Genomic DNA, 24700 nt, shown 5'->3' on the forward strand with positions numbered 1-24700 from the left:
TAGTTCTGTCACCTTTTTAAAATATTTTATGTGGCTTTATTGTGGTTGCAAACTAATTTGGAATGATTTCTTCCTAGTAAATTGAACCTTTTATTATGAAACGACTTTTTATATTTAGTCATGATTTTTGTCTTAAAGTTTACCTCAACTGAGATTTTAAAAATTTGAGATATAATTTATATACCATAAAATTCACTATTTTCAAGTATACTAGTCAGTGGTTTTGTAGTATATTCACAGGGTTGTACACTCATCGCTACCTAATTTGAGAACATTTTTATCCTTAAAAAAGTAACCCTATGCTTACTAGCATTCTCTACCCTTTCTCTTTCTCCCCATCCCTTGGCAGCTATTAATCTACTTTCTGTCTTTATGGATTTGCCTATTCTGGACATTTCATACAAATGGTATCATACAATATGTGACCTCTTAATGTATTTTAACTATTTTGAAATAGGAAGTATAGTTTTGGTTATTATGTGGTCCTGTCTTTCTGGCTGTAGGGATATTAGTCTGATTCTTACTCTGATTTGTCTTATTGTAGCTTTCTGTGGGATTTTCTTTTCTTTGTTTGAAATGATATTTATTTAGAGAGGGAGAGAGAGCGGGGGGAGGGAGCAGAGGGAGAGAGAGAATCTTTTTTAAAAAAGATACTTAAGTTTTTGAGTGAAAGTGCATGCGAGCGAGGGGGAAGAGTGGGGGGAGTGGGAGGGGGCAGGGGACAGAATCTCAAGCCGACAGCGCTGACCACAAAGCCTGACATGACACGGGGCTCGATCTCATGACCTTGAGATGATGACCTGAGCCAAAACCAAGAGTCAGATACTTAACCACCTGGGCACCCTAGGGAGAGAGAGAGAATCTTAAGCAGACTCCACATCCACGGCAGGGCTTGATCTCACAGCCCAGATACCATGACCTGAGCTGAACCTATGGGATTTTCTCTTAACACGTTTCTGTTGCTCATTTTTATGTGAGATTACTTCTCCTGTAATGTTAGGAGAAGAAGCAGTGAGGTGGTTTTATAACTTCACTGGACTCCTTCTACTGTTATTTCATGTGGTGGTTAAAAGTATATGATGGTTTGCTGTGTAATTTCCCTGGCTCTGTCCTCTTCTCTCACTTTCATCTGAACCTTCTCTTTGCGTTGCTTCCTATTTTCTCAGTTCAGTTTTGGTTCCACTCCCAGTAGTTTCCCTTTAGCGGAGGCCCTTATCCCGTACATGAAGATCTGGAGTTTCAAAAACAGTGCGGCTCTCCACCAGACTTCTCCCCAGGATATCCTTTTCATCTTTGATATTTTCATTGGGTATAAAAATCTAGTTATCTGCAGTCATCCCCCCCCCCCCCCAATCTTAAAGCTGTTATCTCTTGTCTTCTGACTTCTATTGTTTGTACTGGAAAACCAGCCATACGTCTCATTGTTGTTCCTTCAGTGGTAATTTTCTTTCCTTTTTTTTTTCTGGCTGCTTTGAAGGTTTTCCTCTTCATCTTTTGTTTTCAACAGCTGTGGTATGTTGTGTTGCTTTGCATTTGTCCTACTTGAAGTCTGAGGTGCTGCTCGAATCTAGGATTTGATTTTTGCCATTAATTTTGGGTAATTCTCACCATTATTTACCTAACTAGTGCTTGTAATCCTAGTCCGCCCTGATGGAAAGGACTAGATTTAACCACACTAAAATTTACAATCTGGGTATGGCAAAAGAAACTGTAAACAAAATAAAATTTTCAGATTGAAGGGCGATTTTTCCAAGCTTGGGATCCAGATACATAAGGAACATGAAAGAAGGAAACAGGAAAATAGACAAAATATTAGGCAGGTCACGAAAGAAGAGACCCAGATGGTTAATAATCATATAAAAAGATTACATCATTAAAAATCAAGGAAATACAAATCCAAGCCGTGAGATATTACTACTTCCATGAGAGTGGTAGAATATTTTAAAAGTTGGATAAATGCCAAGTATTGGTAAAAGTGTAGGACCACAAAAATTCAACTCTTTTGGCAACACCTAGTAAAGAGAAGGGTGCTCATACCCTGGGAACCAACGGTTTCACTTTTAAGTAGATGATGTAGAGAAATTCTCACGTGTGCACAAGGAGACAGAATCAAGAATGTTCATAGCAGCATTCTTTTTTTTGTGATAGAGAAATACTGAAAACCTAAATGACCATCCCTAGAGGAAATGGATAAATTAGGAGTTACTTATAATCGAAGAACTGTATAGCAATTAAAATGAAATCCCATCTACTTAAAACAAATTGGATAAATCTCAAAAATATGAGTAAAAACAAGTTGAAAAAGCAGTATACAGATACATAAATGTTAAAATTACGAAGCTGTTTTGTCATATGTACATTCATATGTATTAACAGTATAAAAGCGTGGAGGGGAAGGTTCACTAACCTCAAGACCGGTGATTCTTTGGAAGGAGGAGAAGGATGAGATGAGGGCGGAAGGTGGTGCTTTAGCTGTATTTGTAAATAGGAATGTTGCAGAAGCTTATTTCTGCCCATCAGTTGGTGAAGTAATAGACAAAATGTGGTATATTCATTTAATGGAAAACTATTCAGCTATTAAAAAAAACTACTAGAATATGCTATGGGCATACTTCAAAAATATTATGCTAAGTGAAAGAAGCAAGACACAAGGCACCATATATTGTATGATCCCATGTATTGAATGTCCAGGAGAAGCATATTTAGAGGCATAGAGTAGATTAATGGTTGCTTGGCACCGGGGTAGGAAAATAGGTTAACAGTAAAAGGGCACGAGGAATTTCATTGGATGATGAACATGTTCTAAAACTGATCTATGGTGACGGTTGCACAAGTTGGCAAATTTACTAATAATCATTGGAGTATACAATTGAGATGGGTGAATATATATAAAATTTACCAAATGAAGTTGTAAAAAGTTAATACTTATTTAATCTGTATGGCAGTCAATATAAAAATGTTTCAGGGGTCCTGTTAAAAATTATTAAATAAGACACCTTTTTATGTCATTTATAGTTCCAAATCACTTTATTACTTTATTGAAACTTAGAAGGAGGTAAATCCCAGAATGTGTAGCTTCATGAATGTGTATAGTTGTGCAGCCCTTACCCAGATCAAGATCATGTATATTACAGTAATGTGGTTATAGTTAACAATGCTGAATTATATACTTGAAATGTGCTAAGATGGTACATCTTAAATAAGTGTTCGCGCCGCACATGAAAAACAGGTGATGGGTGTATGATGTAGCTTGGTTGTCCTGACTATTTAACAATGTATATGTATATCAAAACATCAAATTGTACACCTTAAATTATACATCTTAAATAAGTCTTCCCGCCACACATGAAAAAGGTAACTGTGTGAGGTGATGGATGTATTATGTAGCTGGGTTGTCCTGACTATTTAGCAATGTATATGTGTATCCAAATATCAAGTTCTAGGGGCACCTCGGTGGCTCAGTGCGTTGAAGCCTCTGTCTTCAGCTCAGGTCATGATCCCAGGGTCCTGGGATCGAGCCCCACATCAGGCTCTCTGCTCAGCAGGGAGCCTGCTTCTTCCTCTCTCTGCCTGCTTGTGATCTCTGTCAAATAAATAAATAAAATCTTTAAAAACAAAACAAAACAAAAACCATCAAGTTCTACACCTTAAATTATACCTAAATAAAGCTGGAGTAAAATATCCTATGTGGCACTCCAGAAGGCTCCGTTGTGTTTCCTCTTAGCCTCCTCCCTTCTCTTGCCTCCAAAGGCACCTACTGTTTTATTATCATTATGTGTTAGTCTTGTTTTTGAACTTCATAGAAATGGGATCATATAGTTCCTTTGGTTTAACCATATGTTTGAGATTCATCCAGGTTGTTGCATGTAGTTCATTCTTAAAGATTTATTTTTTTTAAATTTATTTTATTTTATTTTTAAAGATTTTCTTTATTTACCTGACAGAGCAATCACAAGTAGATAGAGAGGCAGGCAGACAGAGGGAGAGAGGGGGAAGCAGGTTCCCTTCTGAGCAGAGAGCCCGATATGGGGCTCGATTCCAGGACCCTGAGACCATGACCCAAGCCGAAGGGAGAGGCTTAATCCACTGAGCCACCCAGGTGCCCCAAAGATTTATTTATTTTAGAGAGCGAGTGCATGAGTGGGGAGGGGGGTAGGGAGAGAATCTCAAGCAGACGCCCCCTGAGCATGGAGCCTGACACAGGGCTTGATCTCATGACTCTGAGATCATGACCTGAGCGAGTATCACCAGTCGGACACTTAATTGACTGAGTCACCTAGATGCCCCTAGTTCATCATTTCTAATTGCTGTACAGTCTTCCATGGTAAATATACCACAGTTTGTTCATCCTTCCATTGATTGACACTTTTGTTTTACTCTTAGCAACAAAGCTACAATGAATATTTTTGTACATGTCTTTTGGTAAACATATCCACTTGTTTCTCTTGGTTATATATCTAAGTAGAATTACTGGGTCATGAGTTGGGTGTACACTGAGTTTCACTAAATTCTGTCAAATTTCTAGAGTAGTGCCAGTTTCTTCCCCTCTCGCGGTCCTTGAGAGTTCCAGTTGCTCCACATATCCCTGCGTGGCTCTGTGGCATGGGTTACCACACTTTATTTACCCATTGCCCTACTGACTGATATTTAGGTGGTTTCATATTTTCAGTACTTTGAATAAAACTCTCATGAACTTTTTTGTAGAAGGCAGTGCTTTGATGAGTTCCATAAATGCTTTCCTAGAAATAAAATTGGTGACTTAAAAGGCATGGACATTTATTCATTTGTTTAATTTAAATTAATTTAAAAAGATTTTTATTTATTTATTTATTTGTTTATTTGACAGATCACAAGTAGGCAGAGAGGCAGGCAGAGAGAGAGGAGGAAAAGCAGGCTCTCTGCTGAACACAGAGCCCAATGCGGGACTCAATCCCAGCACCCTGGGATCATGACCTGAGCCAAAGGCAGAGGCTTTAACCCACTGAGCCACCCAGGTGCTCCAAGGCATGGACATTAAAATGGATTTTGTTTGTGTTGCTAAAAAATTACACTCAATTGCTTTCTATCCAACCACATTCTCAGTTACCAAGTGTATGAGAGTTGCTTGTTTCCCCAGATGCTTCAGGCTCCGTATGTTTCCCATACTTTTAACCTTTGCCCAACTGATGAGGGGAAGAAAACAACAGAAGTTAGGGAACCATAACACTTCAGCACTTCGCAACCCTTTTCTGGCATCTTTTAGGGTGGTAAGGTAAGGGGTCTGGTGTTCCATCTCCTTTGAAAATGCTTTCAGTTTTGCAGGCTGTGAGGGGAAGGAGAGGCCGGGTTGATCTCTTAATGGGATCTAATCAAGGCTTCATGCAAGAAGGATGAGAGAATTCAAGCTCGAATCAAAATGCTGGCTACCTAGATAATGCCCGGACTATGTTGGTAAGGGATGGAAGAGCAGATACAATTCCTTGGCAGAGGCTACTGCCTTTCTTACCTCATTTGATGAGGTATAAGAGTCCTTAATTTACCTGTTCACCCTTCCTTTCAAAACTGTCCTAATTTCTGTTGTACCTGAGCAACTTCAGGAGAGCATTTGTGTGCCTCTTATGAGGGAGAGACCACAGATCATGTGTCTTGATGCCCTCTTCATGCCTAACATGCTACTAGTAGTACGCGTGTAAATTCCACGAGTGACTCACTGGACTCCCCCCCCCACCCTTTGGAAGGGAAATGTCAGAAGAGTATGACAACCTCCTATTACTGCTCCTCAAGACTGGACCTTCCTGGAAAGGGCCAGAGGTGAGCAACAGAGGACAAGGACTGGCAAGGAGCCCAGCACGAGTTAGGGCTCCTCTCTGGCTGAACCGGGATAACAGGACAGCAGCACTGGCAAGGAAAGGCCAGGATTTTTAAGTCCAGCTCAGAAATAGAGCTGTGGTGAGGACTCCAGTTATACATGAGCAGAAGCTCATGGGGAGGAACGGAAGCACTGGTTACTGCGGAAGTGGTTGCGTTCTTCTCATATGCCTCCTACTTAACGGTGGCTTCGGGAGGAAACAGAGTATTAAGCATTTGCCGGGTGCCAGCCACCTTTCCAAGTGCTTCACTTCCATTATTAATCCTGAAAATTCTGTGAGGCAGACGTTATTATGCCCCATTTACAGATCAGGGCAGTGGGGCTCTGAAAAACTGATTTGTCCAGGATCACACAGCGGATAAATAGTGGAATTGAGATTCTAATTTAGGAATGACTTCAGTGCTGGGGCGCCTGGGTGGCTCAGTTGGTTACGTGGCTGCCTTTGACTCAGGTCATGATCCTGGGATCCTGGGATCGAACCCCACATTGGGCTCCCTGCTCAGCGGGAGCCTGCTTCTCCCTCTCCCACTGCAACTCCTCCTCTTGTACTCCCTCACTTGCTCTCTCCCTCTCTCTCAAATAAATAAAATCTTTAAAAAAGAAAACGGGAATGACTTCAGTGCTCACTCTCTTCACTTGCCACACTATTATGAAAAATAATATTAAAAATAATATAATGTCTAAAATAGGCTGATCGCTTACCACATGCCAGGCACTAATTTGGCTTCTTCAAGTGCATTATTTCATTTAATACCCTAGAAAATAGATGGTCTCTTAATGCCCACTTTACGGATGAGGAAACTAAGCAGAGGAAGTTTAAATAACCTTTGCTAGGTCGCACAGCTAATTCCTAGAAGAGTCCATGTTGAAATCCAGTCCACATCACCTTCTTGGGTCATAGTCTGGAACGATCTTGCCCGGATGGTTTCTAAGCAGCTTCGTTAGCCTTGAGAGTCTTCAGGCTTCTCCTCTCAGGCACAGGGATCACCCTATTGTTTACTGTTCGTATAATCCTGCAGGTGCCAGAGCCTTCCAGAAGGTGTATAACTAAACTTGCTGTGTGAGTTAAGCTACTGTGGCAGCATATGGGTTTTTTTACCGTCAAGTGAGATACCGGAGGTAGCAGTGCTGCTTGGATTACATAGTCCTAGGGTAGGGCCATGGCCCCACGCAGCAGGTTCCAGAGCAGGCTTGTCTTGGCGAGGATACAGAGCGAGAAGGGCCTGATCAGTGCCCTGAGAGAGCTCTCCGTAGTCTGAGCTTGCTGCCTTCTGGGAATCCAGTTGTCTATCCCCGCCCCCAGTTGCAGCTGGGAAGACCCAAACCTGACAAAGTCCCATTCCTGTTCTCAGGGATGAGTTGCTTGTTTGTTCAAAGATATCTGTGTGAGGGACTGTGCGAGCAAGTCTGAGAGAAACCCTAAGAAGACAATCTTTGCCAAACCTTTATCTCAGTGCTCCCTGAGCACAGACGAATTCTCTGAGAATCCTAGTTTATTCTGTCTTGGGGAGCTTGAAATTACTGGAATTTCGACAGTGGGTAGCTTCAGAGACACTGTAGAGTTTGGGTTGTTTTTCTGTCTGTCTTGTGTACCAGCCTTCTACTGCCCTCTTGACTGTTCCCTTCTATGCCCCCAACAGCCCATATTTCCTGTGTGTCCTGTTTCTCAAGGCCTGGGCCCGTACCTGGCTCCACGGAGCCTGCTCTCACTTGTCCGTTGGCATGGATGCGGAGTCCGGAGGCTGAGGAAACCTTGCTGATTTTCACCCAGGGGAGGGTTGTGTTTTTAAGACTATTGAAGAAATGCAAATTGAGGAGAGCTCCCGTAGCATTATTCTAAGCCAGGAATCCTTCTGTTATCTCCTATATATAAGGTTTTATTGGTTCAATTTCAACCAAATGGAGGATGGGGTTTCATAGAATACAAGTTTTATAGTAATGGCAGAAGGGAGGAAACCCCTCCAGACGATGAAGCGAAACCATGGGAGTAAAGTCATTGAACCAAACGGAGAGAATGAAAGGAGGCTTTAAAATTCTCATCGTTATGTCAAGTGTATCAGTCTAGTGTGGAACAATTACTGTTACTGAGTTAATTGCTTCTTAATGGAAAATATATATTTCAATGTTCAGACTTCTAAATCCTTAATTTAAAAAAGGCATATATAGAATGGTATTTAAGTATTGGCCATTGCTGCTTAAATTTAGAATTTTACTTCATTGAAAGGGCTTTGTTTTGTTTTCTTTTATGAGAGTCTTAACTCTGTAGGATGGTTGGCCACAGGGAAAACCAGAAAGAAGTGCTTTCCTTAGGGCTATTTTCCTTAAAAGGATACTTGTAGCTGTGGACATTTTACCAAAGCAGTGAGTTGTCTGAGGATTTTTAGATCATAGAATGACAGAATTTCAGAGTCCAAAGAATTCTTTTAGTCAACACTTTCAGTTTATATTTGCGAGAATTTATATTCAAAGACTTTTTTTTATGATCACATAGTGGCAGAATCTAGGCCTGCTGATTCCCAATCTGACACTTTAATATTCATGCTAAATCTTATGTTGTAATGTTATTGTGATTGTCTGAAAGCCTACTGAAAATGATTGCATGTAAAAAGCCAGATATTGTTCCGGTGTAGGAGACACAACGCTAAATAAAAGTGGTTCAACTATCAGGAAGGCTTGGACTAAGGTAGGGAAGGTCAGCAAGTAGATGGAACATTGTCCAGTGTGATACAAGATGTGTCTCAGTCAAGGTCTAGTTGAAGATGAGAGAGACCACTCCATCAGAAAAGGAGTGACTACAGAGAATTCCATCTTAGAGAATCATTGGAAAGAGTGGAGGAATATGTTTCAGGCTAAATCTCCAGGAATGACTTTCAGAATCACACCGCAGAAGTAGCACACCAAAAGATTGGCCACGGCTGCCGTGTCGGGAAGCTGAGGGATTCTGGAAGCTGCTATCCCAAATGTCAGTCTCAGGGTATTCCCACCTTTGACCACTTGGACTTAGGAAGTCTCCATCAATTTTGTCACGTCCAGAGCCATCATGCCATTCCTACAAGTTCTGAATCAGAAAAATGGGTTCTTTGTGTTACCTCCCGGCTCTCTTCTTGGTGGTGCTGTGATTTCAGGTCTCACCTGAAATTTGGCGGAATCAAAATCGTACCCGAGATGAAGTTACTGGAATTTTGTTAATTGAACTTTCTGAGTTCAAATCTTGGCTTTTACATTTACCCATCTATGTGATGATGAGCCAGTGGGGTAACGGTACTTATCCTGTAGAATTATCAAGCTTAAGTGACATGACAGGGTATATGGCCCTCAAAGTATGTGACACAGCATGGGCATTTTGTGAAGTCTTTTGGAGGAGACTCGACCAGAAGCACCCCTAAATTAATCTATCTTGGGAAATGTTCAAAGGCATTTCAGAGTAGAGTTCAGTTCAGAGAGCTTTTATGGAAGGCAGTCTGCTCTGTGCTCAGCACTGTACTTGAATGCTGGGGCGCCTTTCTTCTTGGGAGGAGTGCAGATGGCAGGGAGATATGGGTCCTGGCCTTGGGAACTGCTTATTTTATTTATTAAGAAGACAAGTACTTAGAGAAGTAACAGTCTAAGATAGTAAATGATTAGATGTGCAAGCAGGTGTTAATAATTTGATGCTACCAAAACAGTAAATATTACAGAAGCTCAGAGGGAATCAGTCAATGTGGGCTAAAGTAGTCAGGGGTAGGTTCCTGGAGAGGCAGATGGGGACATTATATACCAGGAACATATTTCTTTATTTACAAAGGTTTTGTGTGTGTGTGTATGTGTGTGTGTGTGTGTGTTTAAATTATGAACCTTGTTTAAAGATGTGGAAGATTCAGGAAATAAGGAAAATCCCTATAATTTCACAACTGAGGCACTCATAGCTAGAAGTTTCAGTGGGTTTCTATTTAGTGTCTTTTGAAAAACTTAAAAAAAAGTAATTGCTGTTACAGTGTGATAAATCTTTACATTTTGAGTTAATTCTTCCTAATGCAATGATGTTAGTATTCCCCCATTTATTACAGACACAACCTAATTTTAATGGTCGCATAGGTGTTGGGTCACTTGAGCTTATTAATGCTCCCAATTTTTGAAATGAAGTTTGAAACAAACATAAAAATAATTTTATTTCCAATTATTTCCTTGGGATAGATTCTGAGAAGTGGAATTACTAGGATGTGGATTGTGGATGTTCTTAGTGCTTTGGAAATGTATTGCCAGATTATTTGCTGGAAGGAGTGGTTGAATATATGCTCCCTTTCTTCCTTCATTCTTTCAGACTCATTCAGTACTTATGTGCCAGGCCCAGTTCCAGGTTGTGGGGATATAGTAGTGAACAAAATAGGCAAAAATCCCTGCCATCATAAAGCCATCTATACCAGTAGGGGAAAACAGATAATAAGAGAGTATATAATATGTTGGATGATAAAATGTGCTAAGGAGAAAACACAGGGAAAGAGAATAAAGAATGGTGGGGATAGGGAAATTATAATTTTAAATAAGGTGATGGGGAAGGCAGCACTAGGAAAGTAACTTGTGAACGAAGACAGCACATGTGTCATTCCTTGGTATTTATCCCACAGAATGAACAGCAAGGGAAGGGGCCATGAAGTGGAAGCATGGCTTGCAGGTTTGAGGAACAGCAAGTAGACCCATGTGGCTGGAACAGGGAGTCAGGGGGGCAGAGTAATAGGAAATGAGGTCAGAGAGTTGTTGGTAAAGTAGGACCTGACTTAAGGATTACTCTGGCTGCTGTTTTGAGAATAGTCTGTAGGGAATCAGAGGCAGAAACAGAGGCACCTGTTAGGTGACTGTTGTAGTGGAAATGATGGTGACTTAGACCAGAGTGGTAGTGTGGAGAAGGAGAGAAATGGTCAGAACTTGAATGTATTTTGAAGATTTAGTTGACAAGATTGGCTGACAGATTGGATCTGAAATGTGGGAGAAGGATCAGGAGATCGGTTTTGGACATGTTCAATTTGAGATGTCTGCTAGGCATCCAGGTGGAGATGTTGAGCAGACAATTAGATATAGGAGTCTGGAGTTGGAAGAAATAAATGTAAAGTCAGCAGTGCATATTTGTATTTGAAGTGATGAGACTGAAAAAGGCCAGCAAAAGAGGACATCAAGAAAGAAAAGTGCAGTCCAAGAACAAGTCTGGGACCCTTGAATTGTACGAGGTCTGCAAGGAGGTTAAGGGGAAGCAGTGAGTCAGGGGAGTGGGACACTGTGGAAGCCACATAAACAGAGAAAGTGGAACCCATCAAGGATGTCAAATGGTGCTTATAGGTCAAGTAAGATGAGGACCGAGGATAGATAATTGATGTTAGGAGTAAGAAGTGAGTTAGTGTGGTCATTAGTGCGTGGCAGTTTCTCAGCAGTGGTGGGGTAGAAGCTTGATTGGCACAGGTTCAAGAGAGTGAAGAGAGGAACTGGTAAGGTGGGAACAGACATCCTTTTGAGGTACCTAGCTTTGAAGACAGCGAAAGAAATGGGGTGGTAGCTGTGGGGGGCTTGACCTTTTAAAGAAGATTTGCAGAAATAATAGTATGTTTGCATGCTGATGGGAAAACTCCAGTAGGGAGGTAAAATTAATAACACAGGAGAATTGGTAGAGCAATGTCTAATTAGTTGGTGAGAGGGGATGGGATCGTAGTTCACAAGTGGAGGAAGAGCCTTTGCAAGGGGGCACGGGTAGTTTTTTATGGTGGTAGGATGAAGGCAGCATCTGTGGGTCAGTGATGGTAAGTGGGTAGGTGTAGTAGTGGAAGCTTGTGGGAGGGCTCTTCTGATTGGTTTTCTCAGTGAAGGGGCAAATGAGTCAATTAGTGGCAGTTGAGGTTGGAGAAGGTTTGAAGGGAGAGAGGAGAGTATGACATAGTCACCGAGGAGTACAAGAGAGTGAATGAATTAAGGAAAATGTGTTATAATTAGTCAAGCTCACTTACAGTAAGTAATCCAAATTTAAAGCTAGTATTTTAGTATTTTAAGCACAGTAGGGTGATTTTTCTCCACCTGGTACAGGGGTGTAGGTGGATCTCTGGATTTAACAAGGATGGTTGGACTTTTGCCAAGTGAGGTTGATAAAGAGAAGCACAAAGATGTTGAAGATGTATGGAAAAGAATGGTTATAAATAGAATTAAAGCTGGGCGAGGAGGATAGGGTGGACCTGAGGTGGATTGAGGACACTGAAAATGTTGGTAATAGTGTCCCTGTGGGATTGAAGAATGAAGACAGAATATTGTAGGGACTGAACTAGAAGGGCAGGAGGTAGGTTATGGTTGGAGGCTGAGGTGTTTAAAACTGATTATTGAGGGAGTTTCAGTTATTGGTAACTGTAGAGTTTGGATGGGACCACGAGAGTGAGTAGCTTGAGTAGAAAACCTTGGCAGGAAGAAGGCCAAGGAACCAAGAATTCTGGGATTTTGAAGGATTGGCTATGTGTATACTTGAAATCACTAAGATTGTGGCAGGAGTGCTGGTAGAGTGAGGGGAAGTACACCAGGATCCATGTGACTCAGGAATGAGGAATAACCCTAGGATTAGTAGATGACAGAGCACGACAGAGCACGGCAGAGAAGGAGTGGGGAATGTAGGCTGGTGAGCTCAAGTTAAAATCCGGGATGTTGGAAAATGAGGGAGAAAGGTCTGGAAGTGGAAACAAGGAGCAGAGGCTGCTTACCCTGCCTCCGGACCAGTGGGAGGGATGGAGAGGAAACACTGACCACTTGAGAGGCCTGCAGAGGAAGCCAGCATTAGGTCAGAGGAAGAATGTAAGAAAGGAAGAATGTAAGAATGAGCATCTCAATCTCTTAGTGCAAGGGATTGAGAATTGTGCTGATCACTGACCAGGAGTGCCAGAGGCAAGTGGAGGAGTTTCAGTGAGTGTGCCAGTTTTGTTGTTCCTTTGCCAGCTCTGCTTAAAATTCACTGTACCTGTGAAGGATGACATGGTTCTTTGTCTTTTTAATTTTTTAAACTGCTAGTGTAATTGAATGTTAATTCATAGAGGAAGATAAAATTGGCCACGTTTATAAATTGTGATGCCTAAGAGCATGTTTTGGAAGGGTTTGATTTGGATGAGGGAAGAGGAGAAAGATGAGCAAAAGCATGTCAAGTTTTGTGGGAAAGTGGATTGATCAGCCTGGCTAGATTTGGGAATTCATTTTTTTAATGATTATTATGTTATGTTAGTCACCATACAGTACATCCTTAGTTGTTGATGTAGTGTTCCATGATTTGTTGTTTGTGTAGAACACCCAGAGTTCCATGCAATCCGTGTCCTCCTTAATACCCATCGCTGGGCTAACCCTTCTCCCCACTCCCCTCCCCTCTAAAACCCTCAGTTTGTTTCTCAGAGTCCATAGTCTCTCATGGTTCATCTTCCCCTCCAATTCCGCCCCCCCTCCTTCGTTTTCCCCTTCCTTCTCCTAATGTCCTCCGTGCTATTCTTTATGTTCCATGAATAAGTGAAACCATAGACAATTGACTTTCTCTGTTTGACTTATTTCACTTAGCTTAATCTCCTCCAGTCTCATCCGTGTTGATGCAAAAGTTGGGTATTCATCCTTTCTGATGGCTGAGTACTATTCCATGGTGTATATGGACCATATCTTCCCTTTTTTTTTTTTTAAGATTATTTATTTATTTATTTGACAGAAAGAGAGAGAGAGGGAGGTAACACAAGCAGAGGAAGTGGAAGAGGGAGAAGCAGGTGCCTCGCTGAGAGGCAGCCCGATGTGGGGCTTGATCCCAGGACTCTGGGATCATGACCTGAGCTGAAGGCAGACGCTTAACAACTGATCCACCCAGGCGCCCCTGGACCATATCTTCTCTATTCATTCATCTGTTGAAGGACATCTCGGCTCCTTCCACAGTTTGGCTATTGTGGACATTGCTGCTATGAACATTGAGGTGCATATGGCTCTTCTTTTCACTACATCTGTATCTTTGGGATGAATACCTAGTAGTGCAATTGCTGGGTTATAAGGTAGTTCTATTTTTAATTTTTTTAGGAACCTACACACTGTTTCCAGAGTGGCTGTACCAACTTGCATTCCCACCAACCATGTAAGAGGGTTTCCCTTCCTTCACAACCTCTCCCAACATTTGTTGTTTCTTGCCTTGCCAGTTTTTGCCGTTCCAACTGGTGTAAGGTGCTATCTCATTGTGGTTTTGATTTGCATTTCCCTGATGGCTAATGATGATGAACATTTTTTTCATGCGTCTGTTAGCCATTTGTATGTCTTCTTTTGAGAAGTGTCTGTTCATGTCTTCTGCCCATTTTTTTTACTTAATTATTTGTTTTTTGGGTGTTGAGTTTGAGAAGTTCTTTATAGATCTTGGATATCAGCCCTTTATCTGTAGTGTCATTTACAAATATCTTCTCCCACTGGGAATTCATTTTTAAGAAACAAATGAAATTGGGTAGTTTGGTCTTTATTTATTTATTTTTTTAAGATTTATTTGAGAAGAGAGAGCATGCGTGTGTGCATGGTGAAGAGGGGCAAAGAGAAACTTTATCAGACTTCTGCATTGAGTGTGGAGCCCGATGCAGAGCTTGATCCCAGGACCCCAAGATCACAACCCGAGCCCAAACCAAGAATCCGAGGGTTAACTGACTGCGCCACCCAGACAGCCCAGGTGTTTTGGTCTTAATGGCCAGGCTAAGGTTTTAGGTGGTTCTAGCTTTATAACATAAAGATCTTAAAACATGTTAAAAGTAGTATAGGTCCTCCAAAAAATTAAACACAGAATTGCCATATGATTCAGCAATTCCCATTCTGGACATATGTCATGAAGAAGTGAAAACAGGGACTTGCACAAATATTTGTACACTCATGTTCATGGCAGCAGCATTATTTTTAAAAAATATTTATTTATTTGAGATAGAGAGTGAACAAGAGAGCAGGAGCAGGAGAGCAAAGGGAGAGGGAGAAGCAGGTCCCCACTGAGCAGGGAGCCCAACATGGGGCTCGATCCCAGGACCCTGGATCATGACCTGAGCCAAAGGCAGACACTTACTCGACTGAGCCACCCGGGTGCCCCTCATAGCAGCATTATTTATGATAGCCAAAGATGAAAGAAACTCAAGTGTCCATAGACAGATGAATGGATAAATAAAATGTGGTATTCTTACAATGGAGTATTATTCAGCCTTAAAAAGGAGGGAAGTTCTGACACAGGCTACAACACGGATGAGCCTTGAAGACATGGTGCTGAGTGAAGTAAGCCAGGCATGCAGGACAGGTATTGCGTGATTCCATTCATATGAGGTACCTAGGGTAGTTAGATTCATAGAGACAGAAAGTAGAATGGTGGTTGCCAAGGGCTATGGGGAAGGGAAAATTGGAAGTTATTTAGTGGGTTCAGAGTTTTAGTTGGAGAAGTTTTAGAGATAGATAATAGTGATGGTTGTATAATAACGTGAATGGACTTAGTGCCACTGAGTTGTATATTTAATAGTGTTAAAATGGCAAATTTTATGTATATTTTACTCCCTGCTCCCCCCAGCCCCTCCCCCCCAGTGGTATAGTGTATATAGGTATCATATAGGATATATGGTACAGATATGGACTAGGCAGCAACGGCTTGTTTCCAGGGAAAGAGAGGCAGAATTTTGTTGACAAGAAAGTCTTCTGGTTGACAGGCATAGTATGTTTCCCTTGCTGGCGTGTCAGCCTTGTGTATACTGTATGTAGTAGTTTGGCCTTAGCATTGGGGTTCTCAGTGTGGCTTAGAGGTGCTTGGGAAATACATTTTCTAAGTAGGAAAACATTTCTCTACATTCTCATCCATTCCGTGTAGCAAAAAAATTTCTTTTTCATAGATTATCCACAGATACCCTCTAGTCTTCAGAATTATTCTAAGTTGTTAATAGGAATTCATCTTTTCATTATCATGTGTGCTGGATGAATTGAGTGCTAGTTACTCTGGAGTCATTTTATTTATATCCTGAACTTGGCAAAGAAGTTCAATAAATAGAGAAATTGGAAAGCTCTCATTCATAGTCTGCTAAAGGCCTATTTCATGACAACATGTTTTGGTTATTTGTCCAGATGTATTCTTATTGTTGAGTCACAATAATAACTAGAAGACAGATCAACAGGAGGACATACATAAATAAAGCCAAAAAAGAAAGCCACTGTTGGATTCTTGGGAGTCTGATGGATCCAGGCTGAATCCCAGCTCTCTTGCTTAATTGAATTTGTTCTTACTGAGTCTCACTCTTATTTTTAAAACAGGGGTACATCTCCTTACCTGGCAGAGTTTTGTTATGATTAAGATAATAAAATAAACCACCTATGGCAACTACTGGTATACATAGGCATTCAGTAAATGGTAGCTGGTAGTATTCTAATTATTACTGCAAAAATGTTTAATGGAACTCTGTTTCTGAAACCCAGAACGCAAACTTAGAAAGCAAAGAAATTAGCAGAAAGGTCCTTCAATTTATACAGAGATTCACCTCAGGGTTTCTGTAAATCTGGGAGAGTCCCTAGTGCATTTGATGTTTACAGATCATTAGCAAACAGATGCCAGGAGGCAAATAAACTGTAGCTTAAGGATTTTCGAACTGCTGACGATGAAGAGAAAATCAGTTTCTGATAAAGTTATAACATTTCTAGGTAAGTAATGGCAGGCAATGGGAAAATTTTAATTGGATTTATAAAAGTTTATTTCACACATGTATTTCCAATTTGAGGCATACCTATACATCTGTAGCCATCTAATTTATGGTGCTTGCTTATTTCTCCACTGGGGTTAATAATAAAACAACAACTAATATTTATGGTGTGCTTACTTATATGCCATTGTATCTTTAGCAAGGAAGCCTATAGCATTCAGAGGCTTGTTTTCAATTGGATGTTTTGAAATTGGCCTTTTCTTCATTTTGAGAGACAGGATATTTAATGAGTTTATTCTCTTACGCCAAAATATTTGTTAAGCATTTATAACCGAGAAGACCTTCTGTAGCAGACAAAGCTAAGTAGAACATGGGCCCTGGCCTCAACAGATACTGACTTCCTGTCCATTGGTCTGTTCGAAGGTGGCTGTGGTAGCATGAGATGAACCACGGTCTAGTCCTAGAGTCTGCATCTGGCCACTTCTTCCCTCAAAGCTTTTTCTGCCCTGGTCGGAATTAGGTTTGATGCCCTTCTGCTCATCCTAGCACAGCACTTCGTGAAACTCTGCGGTCAGTTCATTCTGTGGATTCTCCATTAGGGTCACACTGTAAACTCCTTGACAGCAAGGACTGGCTTTTTCATCACCTGGGCCAGTCACACCAGTGTATTTGTGCCATGAGTAAATACTAATTTTCTAACTTTGGACGAATGGTAACCTATTGCTTTCTTTTACAACGATGTACTTAACGATAGTCCCAATATCACAGTGTTGTCATGAAGATTAAATTAGAAATTGTGTATAAAATGCATGTCCTGGTGCCTGACACATAGTGGGTCTACTATCAGTAGTTGCGTTTGAGTAAATAATAAAGTCATCTCTTCCCACCAGATTTGACGGTTGTGATGTATCTATTTATGAAGACCATATGCAGTGATGTCACGTTTGTAGTACATAAAGGGCACAGCTGTCATTTAGGTGAAGTCTGAAGTAATTATTCACATTGGAATAAAAATTGGACACTTATGATGCTCATTCAAAAAGAAGGGCTGAAACAAATCCTAACTCACAGGGAAATTAAACAGAAACCCGAGATTATAGCCATTAAAGAAAAAAGGGCCTTCATCAAAATTTATCAATTTGATAGATTTTAGGAATAGTTTCAAACCCTGAACTAATTTTTTAAAACCTAAATATTTAAATAATAATAATGAAAGTTGAAAGCTGGGATATCTAGGCAAAAAGGAAAGTATAAGTGAACATAGTCTCTGGACTTTTTCTTCTCTCCAGCACACTCTCTCTTTCCATTTTAAAGCTCCCTTTGGAATTCGACTTATGTTTGATTTTTGGTTTCAGTGGCATAAGTTTGCTTGAGAATCAGATTTATATACCTTTTGTAGATGGAATGAGTTATGAAAAATATTTCTAACTATTGGTAAGTAGCGGCATTGGCTGGTCAAAAATCTGTCACCATTCTCTAGAAAGAGACGAAACTCCCAAGATTTTCCTGCATTAATGTCAGTGGACTCTTTATTTGTAGAATAGCTGATGCATTTAAGACCTGTTGATTCACTTAATTGGTAACTGTACTACATTCATAACTCCAACAACTGACAACAATAGGTCAGTGTCTGCTGTTTATGCACAGATAGTCACATCAGAGCAGGATATGTCTGAAAGGCAGAATCTGTTAGTTCGAGGAGGGATCTGGCACGTGAATGGTTCCATTGCTTGTCATACTGAGGTGGGCTGTGTTCCCCTTCCCTAAATAATGCTGTTTGGGTTTTTATCATAGGTGTAGATGGTGAACTGGTCCTGTGTTATCAGGCCAGCTGCTGTGAAGTGTAATATTAAATAGTTTCAAATGCCAGTGTTTCAAATGCCAGTGTTGAACGGAAAGGCTGGAATAGAAACATAGTTTTAAAATTAGTGATGACTAAAGTTTTTGTGTCTTAGGGTCTTCATGTTTTAGATCAAAAATTAATGCCTGGAATAATTTTTAAGAAATTCCAGTTGTGGGGCACCTGGGTGGTTTAGTTGTTAAAGCATCTGCCTTTGGCTTGTTTCATGATCCCGGGGTCCTGGGATCAAGCCCCTCATCAGGCTCCCTGCTCGGCGGGAAGCCTGCTTCTCCCTCTCCCGCTCCCCCTGCTTGTGTTCCCTCTCTTGCTGTGTTTTCTCTCCATCAAATAAATAAATAAAATCTTAAAAAGAAAAGAAAAGAAATTCCAGTTGTACGTGGAAACTGAAGGTTCATTTAAAGTACTTGGAAATGATTTTTTTTTTTTTGAATTAGTGAAGTATACTCTTCTGTAATTACAGGATAAAATCTGCATTGCGAAATGAGCAATTTTTGTTTGAAGCAAGTAACTTTTAATTTAAAAACATTTTTAAAGCAAAGACAACATAAATTGTTTCATTGCTAAGGAAAAGGAAATCATGTTGATGGTTTTTTTTTTTCTGTGTAAAACATTTGAAACATTCCTTTCAAAAATACATTTTTAATTAAATTTTAACTATCATAAATGGAGTAGTTTACTAGAATAATTGTATTGAGTTAAAATGCTAAATGAATGATTCAGGTATTTTATAATATAAAGTAAGTAAAGCTGATTCATTAGAGCAGCAGTGAGTTTAATAGGGAGTGTCCTTTAAGCTTTTTTTAGTGGAGTCCGTCTTGTAATCACAGTGTCAAGAAACTTTTTATTTCTACATTATACAAAAAAAAAAAAGAACTTTTCTTCTTGAAGATGAGAAGAAAATGCTTATTTCTGAGTGTGTTTTGGAGAAGATTGAGCTCGTCCTCAAAATGTATAACGTCTCTGACTACTTGCTGAGCGTATACATTTTCAGCATATAAAATTTGAACATGGCATTAGGGAAAGAGCAGTGTAATGGACTATCCCTCATTTGCAGCATATTCCCATCTTCTCATCTGGAAAATTAAATCTGATTACAACTTGGATTAACATTTACGGTTGTGGGGGAGAGGAAGATAGTGTCTTAACTTACAGGAATTAAACAATGAGGTGATATCGTTTATGGCTAATTTTTAAGTCTTTTAAAGGGGAGGTTTTTTTAAAAATAATTATAAGCTTTAAATATGTTCAATATTTTGTTTCTTACTGACTGAAATATCCTAGGGATAATGACTGAATAAATTTTTAGTGGGTATTAAATGTAATTTTTTCTGCCTTGATACCTGCCACATTAAAAGTGAAAGCAGCGTAGATTCCCATGTTAGCGGCTACATTTGCCTGCAGTCTCTCCTAGATTTCCTAAAAGAGCTTCAGTTATGGAAGATTGTAACATTTGATTCGTGTGTAGTTGTCCCACATTTCATAGAAAATGAAGTCATTGTATTTTTCAATAATGAGTTAAAGTGTCATGCCTTGACCCTTCATATGGAGTCATTGGTATGACAGAGAAAAACAGGAAAATAATTTGGTAAGAGGTGTGCGTGTGTGTACATACACATACTAGTTACTGATCTACAAATGAGCCCTCATACATAACCACAGTACTTTTATGAATTATTTTGCATTTCTGTTGTAAAAGATCTGTCTACCACGTTTTCTAGGAACTTTAAGCCTAAGGCAGAACTCAAGGTTTTGGAGCCTGTGTAAAATAATTTATAGCACCGTTCCAGCAAGTCTTGCCCAAACTCTAATTCTATTAATTAAACATCCTGTGGCAATCTGGTATATCTTAAAGACTTAAAGTATGTTACAGTAGGAGACTAGAAAACATGAACAATTGAGGTCAAAGAAAATTAACCTTTCTTAAAAAAAAAAATAAGACATCGTTGTTCTGAGACTTCCCCCTTGCCGAACCCTCCAAGGACCTAGCCTCTTAAGCATGGGTCATGTTCTGTGCCCGAATCAGATCAGGAGGCCTGTGCTGTGAAATGTCTGTGTTAAGTATAGAAATGCTTCTTGTGGCCTCCAATGGAAAAGCGGTGGCGCACACGTGTCTTTGTGGAGACCTCTTTTTGCGTGGCTGTGGTGCTAGAAGAAGGTGGTGGCCCATCACATTGACACAATGTGAAGCTTTGTTCCAGAGCCAGGTGCCTCTTTTTGGCTTACGTGGTTAAGAGATCGATGGACTCTACCATACCATACATCTTGTGGCAAGATACTTTAAATACGTTATTTTCGTATTTTCCTAGGAGATGATGAAACTGATTTTTAATTTTAAGAATCTACTACTTAAATCTGGAGGAAGTTGCTGAGAAAGAAGGAAAACGAATGTTCTTAATTTTCTGTCAGAGGGACAGTTCTTAGAGAAAAAGCTTGACATATGCCCATGACTCTGTTCTTACTGCCAATTGCCTGAGCAAATTGTTGCTTTTTTCCTTGGTAGTTCTCTGATCTGCAGATTTTTGTGTTGAAAGTTAGCTGTTTGGTGACACTGCACTTGGCGGTGAGGGTATGAATGTGAGAAGGTGTTTTGGAACATTAGCAATTATAGTATTGGATGGTGGATAAAGAAATAGATACATAAATATTAGACCGATGCACACTTTTTCAGTGTACGTTATTTTCCATATAAAGATATAGAACATTTCATAAAATGTTCCCAGACCATTTAAAACTCAAAGAAATGCAGCTGATGCAATGAAATACATAGAGTACTTGTAAAAACATACAGACACGCAAGTGGATTGCTGCCAGACAGAAAATTTAAAGGCGGTTTGCTTAACTGCAGGGTGCTAGGTTTTGTACATGTGCCATGCTGAAACTGTTAGTAAGGCGGGTGTTGTGTTGCTTGAGAAAAGCAGATTGTATTTGGACCTTTTAAACTCAGATGTTTCCAATGTCGATATTTTGGTGACATTATGGCATTGTGATCGACTCAAAGTGAAAAGAGAGGATTTCAACCCACTGTGCGAAATAGACATTTTTAAGAAAACTCAAATTCTTTTCAGTTTTTTTGTTCGTTTTTACAAAATGGCTTTCATAGCTTTATAAACTATCAGATTGGATGTTTGAGCTAATTGAGTGGGACTTTGTAGATTGGAATTTGGTTTTTAAAAAACATCGCACCCCCCCCTTTTTTAAAAAAAATATTGCTTTAGAGAGTGTTAAGAACCCATGAAGTTTGCTTTTGTAAACCTCAGGGCCTTATAGGAAATTACAAGCTTTATGCTTGGATCATAGTAAATAATAATCCATGTATTATCTTGGAACATGATTCTGTAAAAATCTGGGAATCTCACTCTGGGCTGTCTTAGGACAGTTGAAGGAATTTGGTTGATGATGATTGTCGTGCCTGCCACTGAGGCAGTGTTTAGGATACTATGATTTGTGTGCCTCCCATCTTGGCATTCCATTGTCTTTACCTTCAGTATATTAAAATAAGTAGATTTCTAAAAATCTATGTTTCCTTCTCTTCTTAAAATTTTGCTATATTGTATATATGAATAAATGTTTTTAATAAGTTAGTTATTAATATAGTTTCTTATTAACATAGTTGACTAAAGGTATAAAAACTTCCTTCTCCCACCTATAAACAAGAATCTTTTTTAAATTGAAGAATGTATCATACATTTTCGTTTCTGACATTCATCACCTCACAAAATGGTGGTAAAAAAATTAGTCTTTGGTTTTATTCCGTCTTGGTTTCCATCAGTATTTGTGGTTCCTAAGAAACACAAATTACTGCAAGAAGACATGATATTAAAGATTTATATTGAGTCATTTCTATATGAAGTTTTCTTATTGAAGAGTAAGTGTTAACCACGTGACAGTTGGAAGAAAAAGAATAAGCCTTATTTTGTGGCTTTCCCAACTTCTATTTTACTGTGTCCCTCAGTGACTTATACAAGTACATTTTTTTTTTTTTCTGTCTTGGGACCAAATTTTAAATCCTAAAATATCAGTTTTTTCTGTAGCAGGGTGATTTACCTATGTTTTAGGAATTATAACTGCTACCCTCTTATTTAGGCTCTCCCTTATCCCCAACCCAGCAGCAAACACGGTTTTAGAGGTGTGTCTGGTTGTCCCTTTGCATCCTGCTCATTCTTCCCTCTAGACCTGGTACTTTTCATGCCACGCCATTAGCGCCCTCTGGCCTCCTGTCTCAAGTGGGCCAACTCCTCGCATGATTTCAGCCCTTCAGGCCAGAGAGTAGCAACAGCTTCTTCCTCTGGCCCATTAGCAGCCCTGCACAGAGGGGATCACTCCAGCATTCTGCTGGTCATAGTCTAGACAGGTCCTTTGTCCCATCGAGTGTTTGCAGATGAGGGTAAGGAAAGAAATTGATCCCCAGTTTTTAAGTCGACCAGAAGATACCTCAAGAGTGGAAATGGTCTATAGATAGTTTCCCCTCTTTTGCACCACCTGTGTTTGGAAGCTTTGCATTTTTGGTATGCCCTTTTGAGTACTCCTGTTTTTGTTATTAGCCTTGAGTTTTGAAAAATAACATCCACTGACTTTAATGACTTGAAAACTGGTATTTCTAGGATTTAAATGTAGTATGTGAACAGGCCCTTAGTTTTTTCCCTTTTTGATTTTCCACTGCAGCAAGATTAACTGCATTTTTGTTTTGTGATTTGGAGGGTTTTAACTTTTATGTGGATTCACTCTCACAGAGAAGTAAATTGATATTTTAAAAGATAGCTAAGAAAACTGAGTGGTATATTTTGTGATCAGTGTGTTAGGGGACCCTCAAATACTGTGTTTTTCCATAAACCTTTTGCATTGATATGTGATTTCTCAAATACATATTATTCTTACCATTCCCCATAATGTGTCTCTGAGGAACCAAATGTCTTTCTCTTGTTAGTAAAGATTGAATGTTTTCCTAATCAATAGCAAATGGAGTGCTAATAGCATTTAATTAGTACACTTCTGTATTGACTTAGAGACGATGGTATTGGATTATCTTGCAATTATGATGGAAAAATCAAGTGACCCCTTTAGTAATTCCGTTTTAAACAGATGGTCATAAAAGGTGTTTTCACCTATGTATTTTTATAGTTGCTGTGCAAGTCTAATTATGTTAGGTAGAACATAATATCGTATTTTGTACTGACAAGCCAAAAGTGTATCATTTGGTTCTGTTTTTGAAGAGAACTTCTGGTTTTATCTGTATTTTCAGGAGTTCATAAGTATTTTGGTAAGGATACGTTTTATTTTTAAAAGCAAAGAGTTTTGTATTTGTTCCTTGAAAGAATTCTTCTTTCACTCCCCCACCACCCTGGTAGCAGGTGCACGCACACACAGACGCGTGCGCGCACATGTGTGCGCGTGTGTACGCACACACACACAATCTGAAACTGGTGTTTAAGGTGGTTTGTCAAGCCCACATCTGTAACTATGAAAAGGAGGCTTTTGATTAGAGAAAAAGAGTCAAGCCAGGTTTAGGACTCATTTTCTCTGGAAAAATATGTTGAGGGCAATTTGCAGCCGGCAAGATTTTTGCATTAGGTAATAGTCTAAAGTTAACAGTAGCATCAGGTCTTCAAAATTTTTCTTTTTTGTATTTCTGGAGGAGGGTAATGGGAGTGCCTTGCCGAGTCCTTCCTTGTGCTCATCAACATAGCAGCCCCAGCTGCCCCCCTTGGATCCCCTGCCAGGGCTGCTATCATCTTCTGATCAAATATTAATGTGTGATCCTCTGCTTGCTCACTAATCCAAAGCCAATTAATATTATCTGTCAATTATTTACAGATCCTGAGGTGCAGAGGCAATTCCCGGAGGACTACAGTGACCAGGTTCGGAATGCGTAATTAATTTTTTACATGACAAAATTTATTTCAGAGTTGTTCAACATATTATTACTGTTCTTTTTACTGAAAGAGATAAATGAATTTTTAGAGGGAAGAGAAATCGCAATTAGGAACCCAAAACAAAAAAATAAAAACAAATGGAGATCGGATTGAAAATACTATGCTAGGTTTGGGGTGTTACCTTCAGGGAAAAAATGCACAGAAAGTAAGGAAGAAAATCTATCACAAATTTTACTTTTTACTTTGAGGTATGCTGTGGTCTGCAGCTCATTAGGAAATCCTTTTTTGGATTGCCTGTGAACTTTTTTTTTTTTTTTTTAAATGCCATTTAAGCAGTCAAGAACCAGTGTAACAAAAAAGGGAGGAGGAGGAGGAGGGAAGTTTATAACATTTCCCGGAATTTGAAATAGATTATGAAATTGTGTGTAATGGAAGTATTCCAAGGAGAAGCTACACATTGAGGAATGGTCTT

General features: G+C 39.7%; 1 protein-coding gene across 5 annotated transcripts in view; it reads left to right on the plus strand.

Moving 5' to 3' along the window:
- The window catches only part of DENND1A (DENN domain containing 1A), a 493090-nt gene that overhangs the window by 90675 nt on the left and 377715 nt on the right, over positions 1-24700 (plus strand). For 4 of the 5 annotated variants that reach the window (XM_046022048.1, XM_046022043.1, XM_046022046.1 and 1 more), the window contains exon 3: positions 24170-24213. The exons of the other annotated variant lie outside the window; for it this stretch is intronic. In XM_046022048.1, the coding sequence (XP_045878004.1) occupies positions 24170-24213 (44 nt within the window). The remainder of the gene's footprint in view (positions 1-24169; positions 24214-24700) is intronic. 5 annotated transcript variants of the gene reach the window in all.

The sequence above is a fragment of the Meles meles genome, chromosome 11, assembly GCF_922984935.1.
Source record: "Meles meles chromosome 11, mMelMel3.1 paternal haplotype, whole genome shotgun sequence".
Taxonomy (NCBI): domain Eukaryota; kingdom Metazoa; phylum Chordata; class Mammalia; order Carnivora; family Mustelidae; genus Meles; species Meles meles.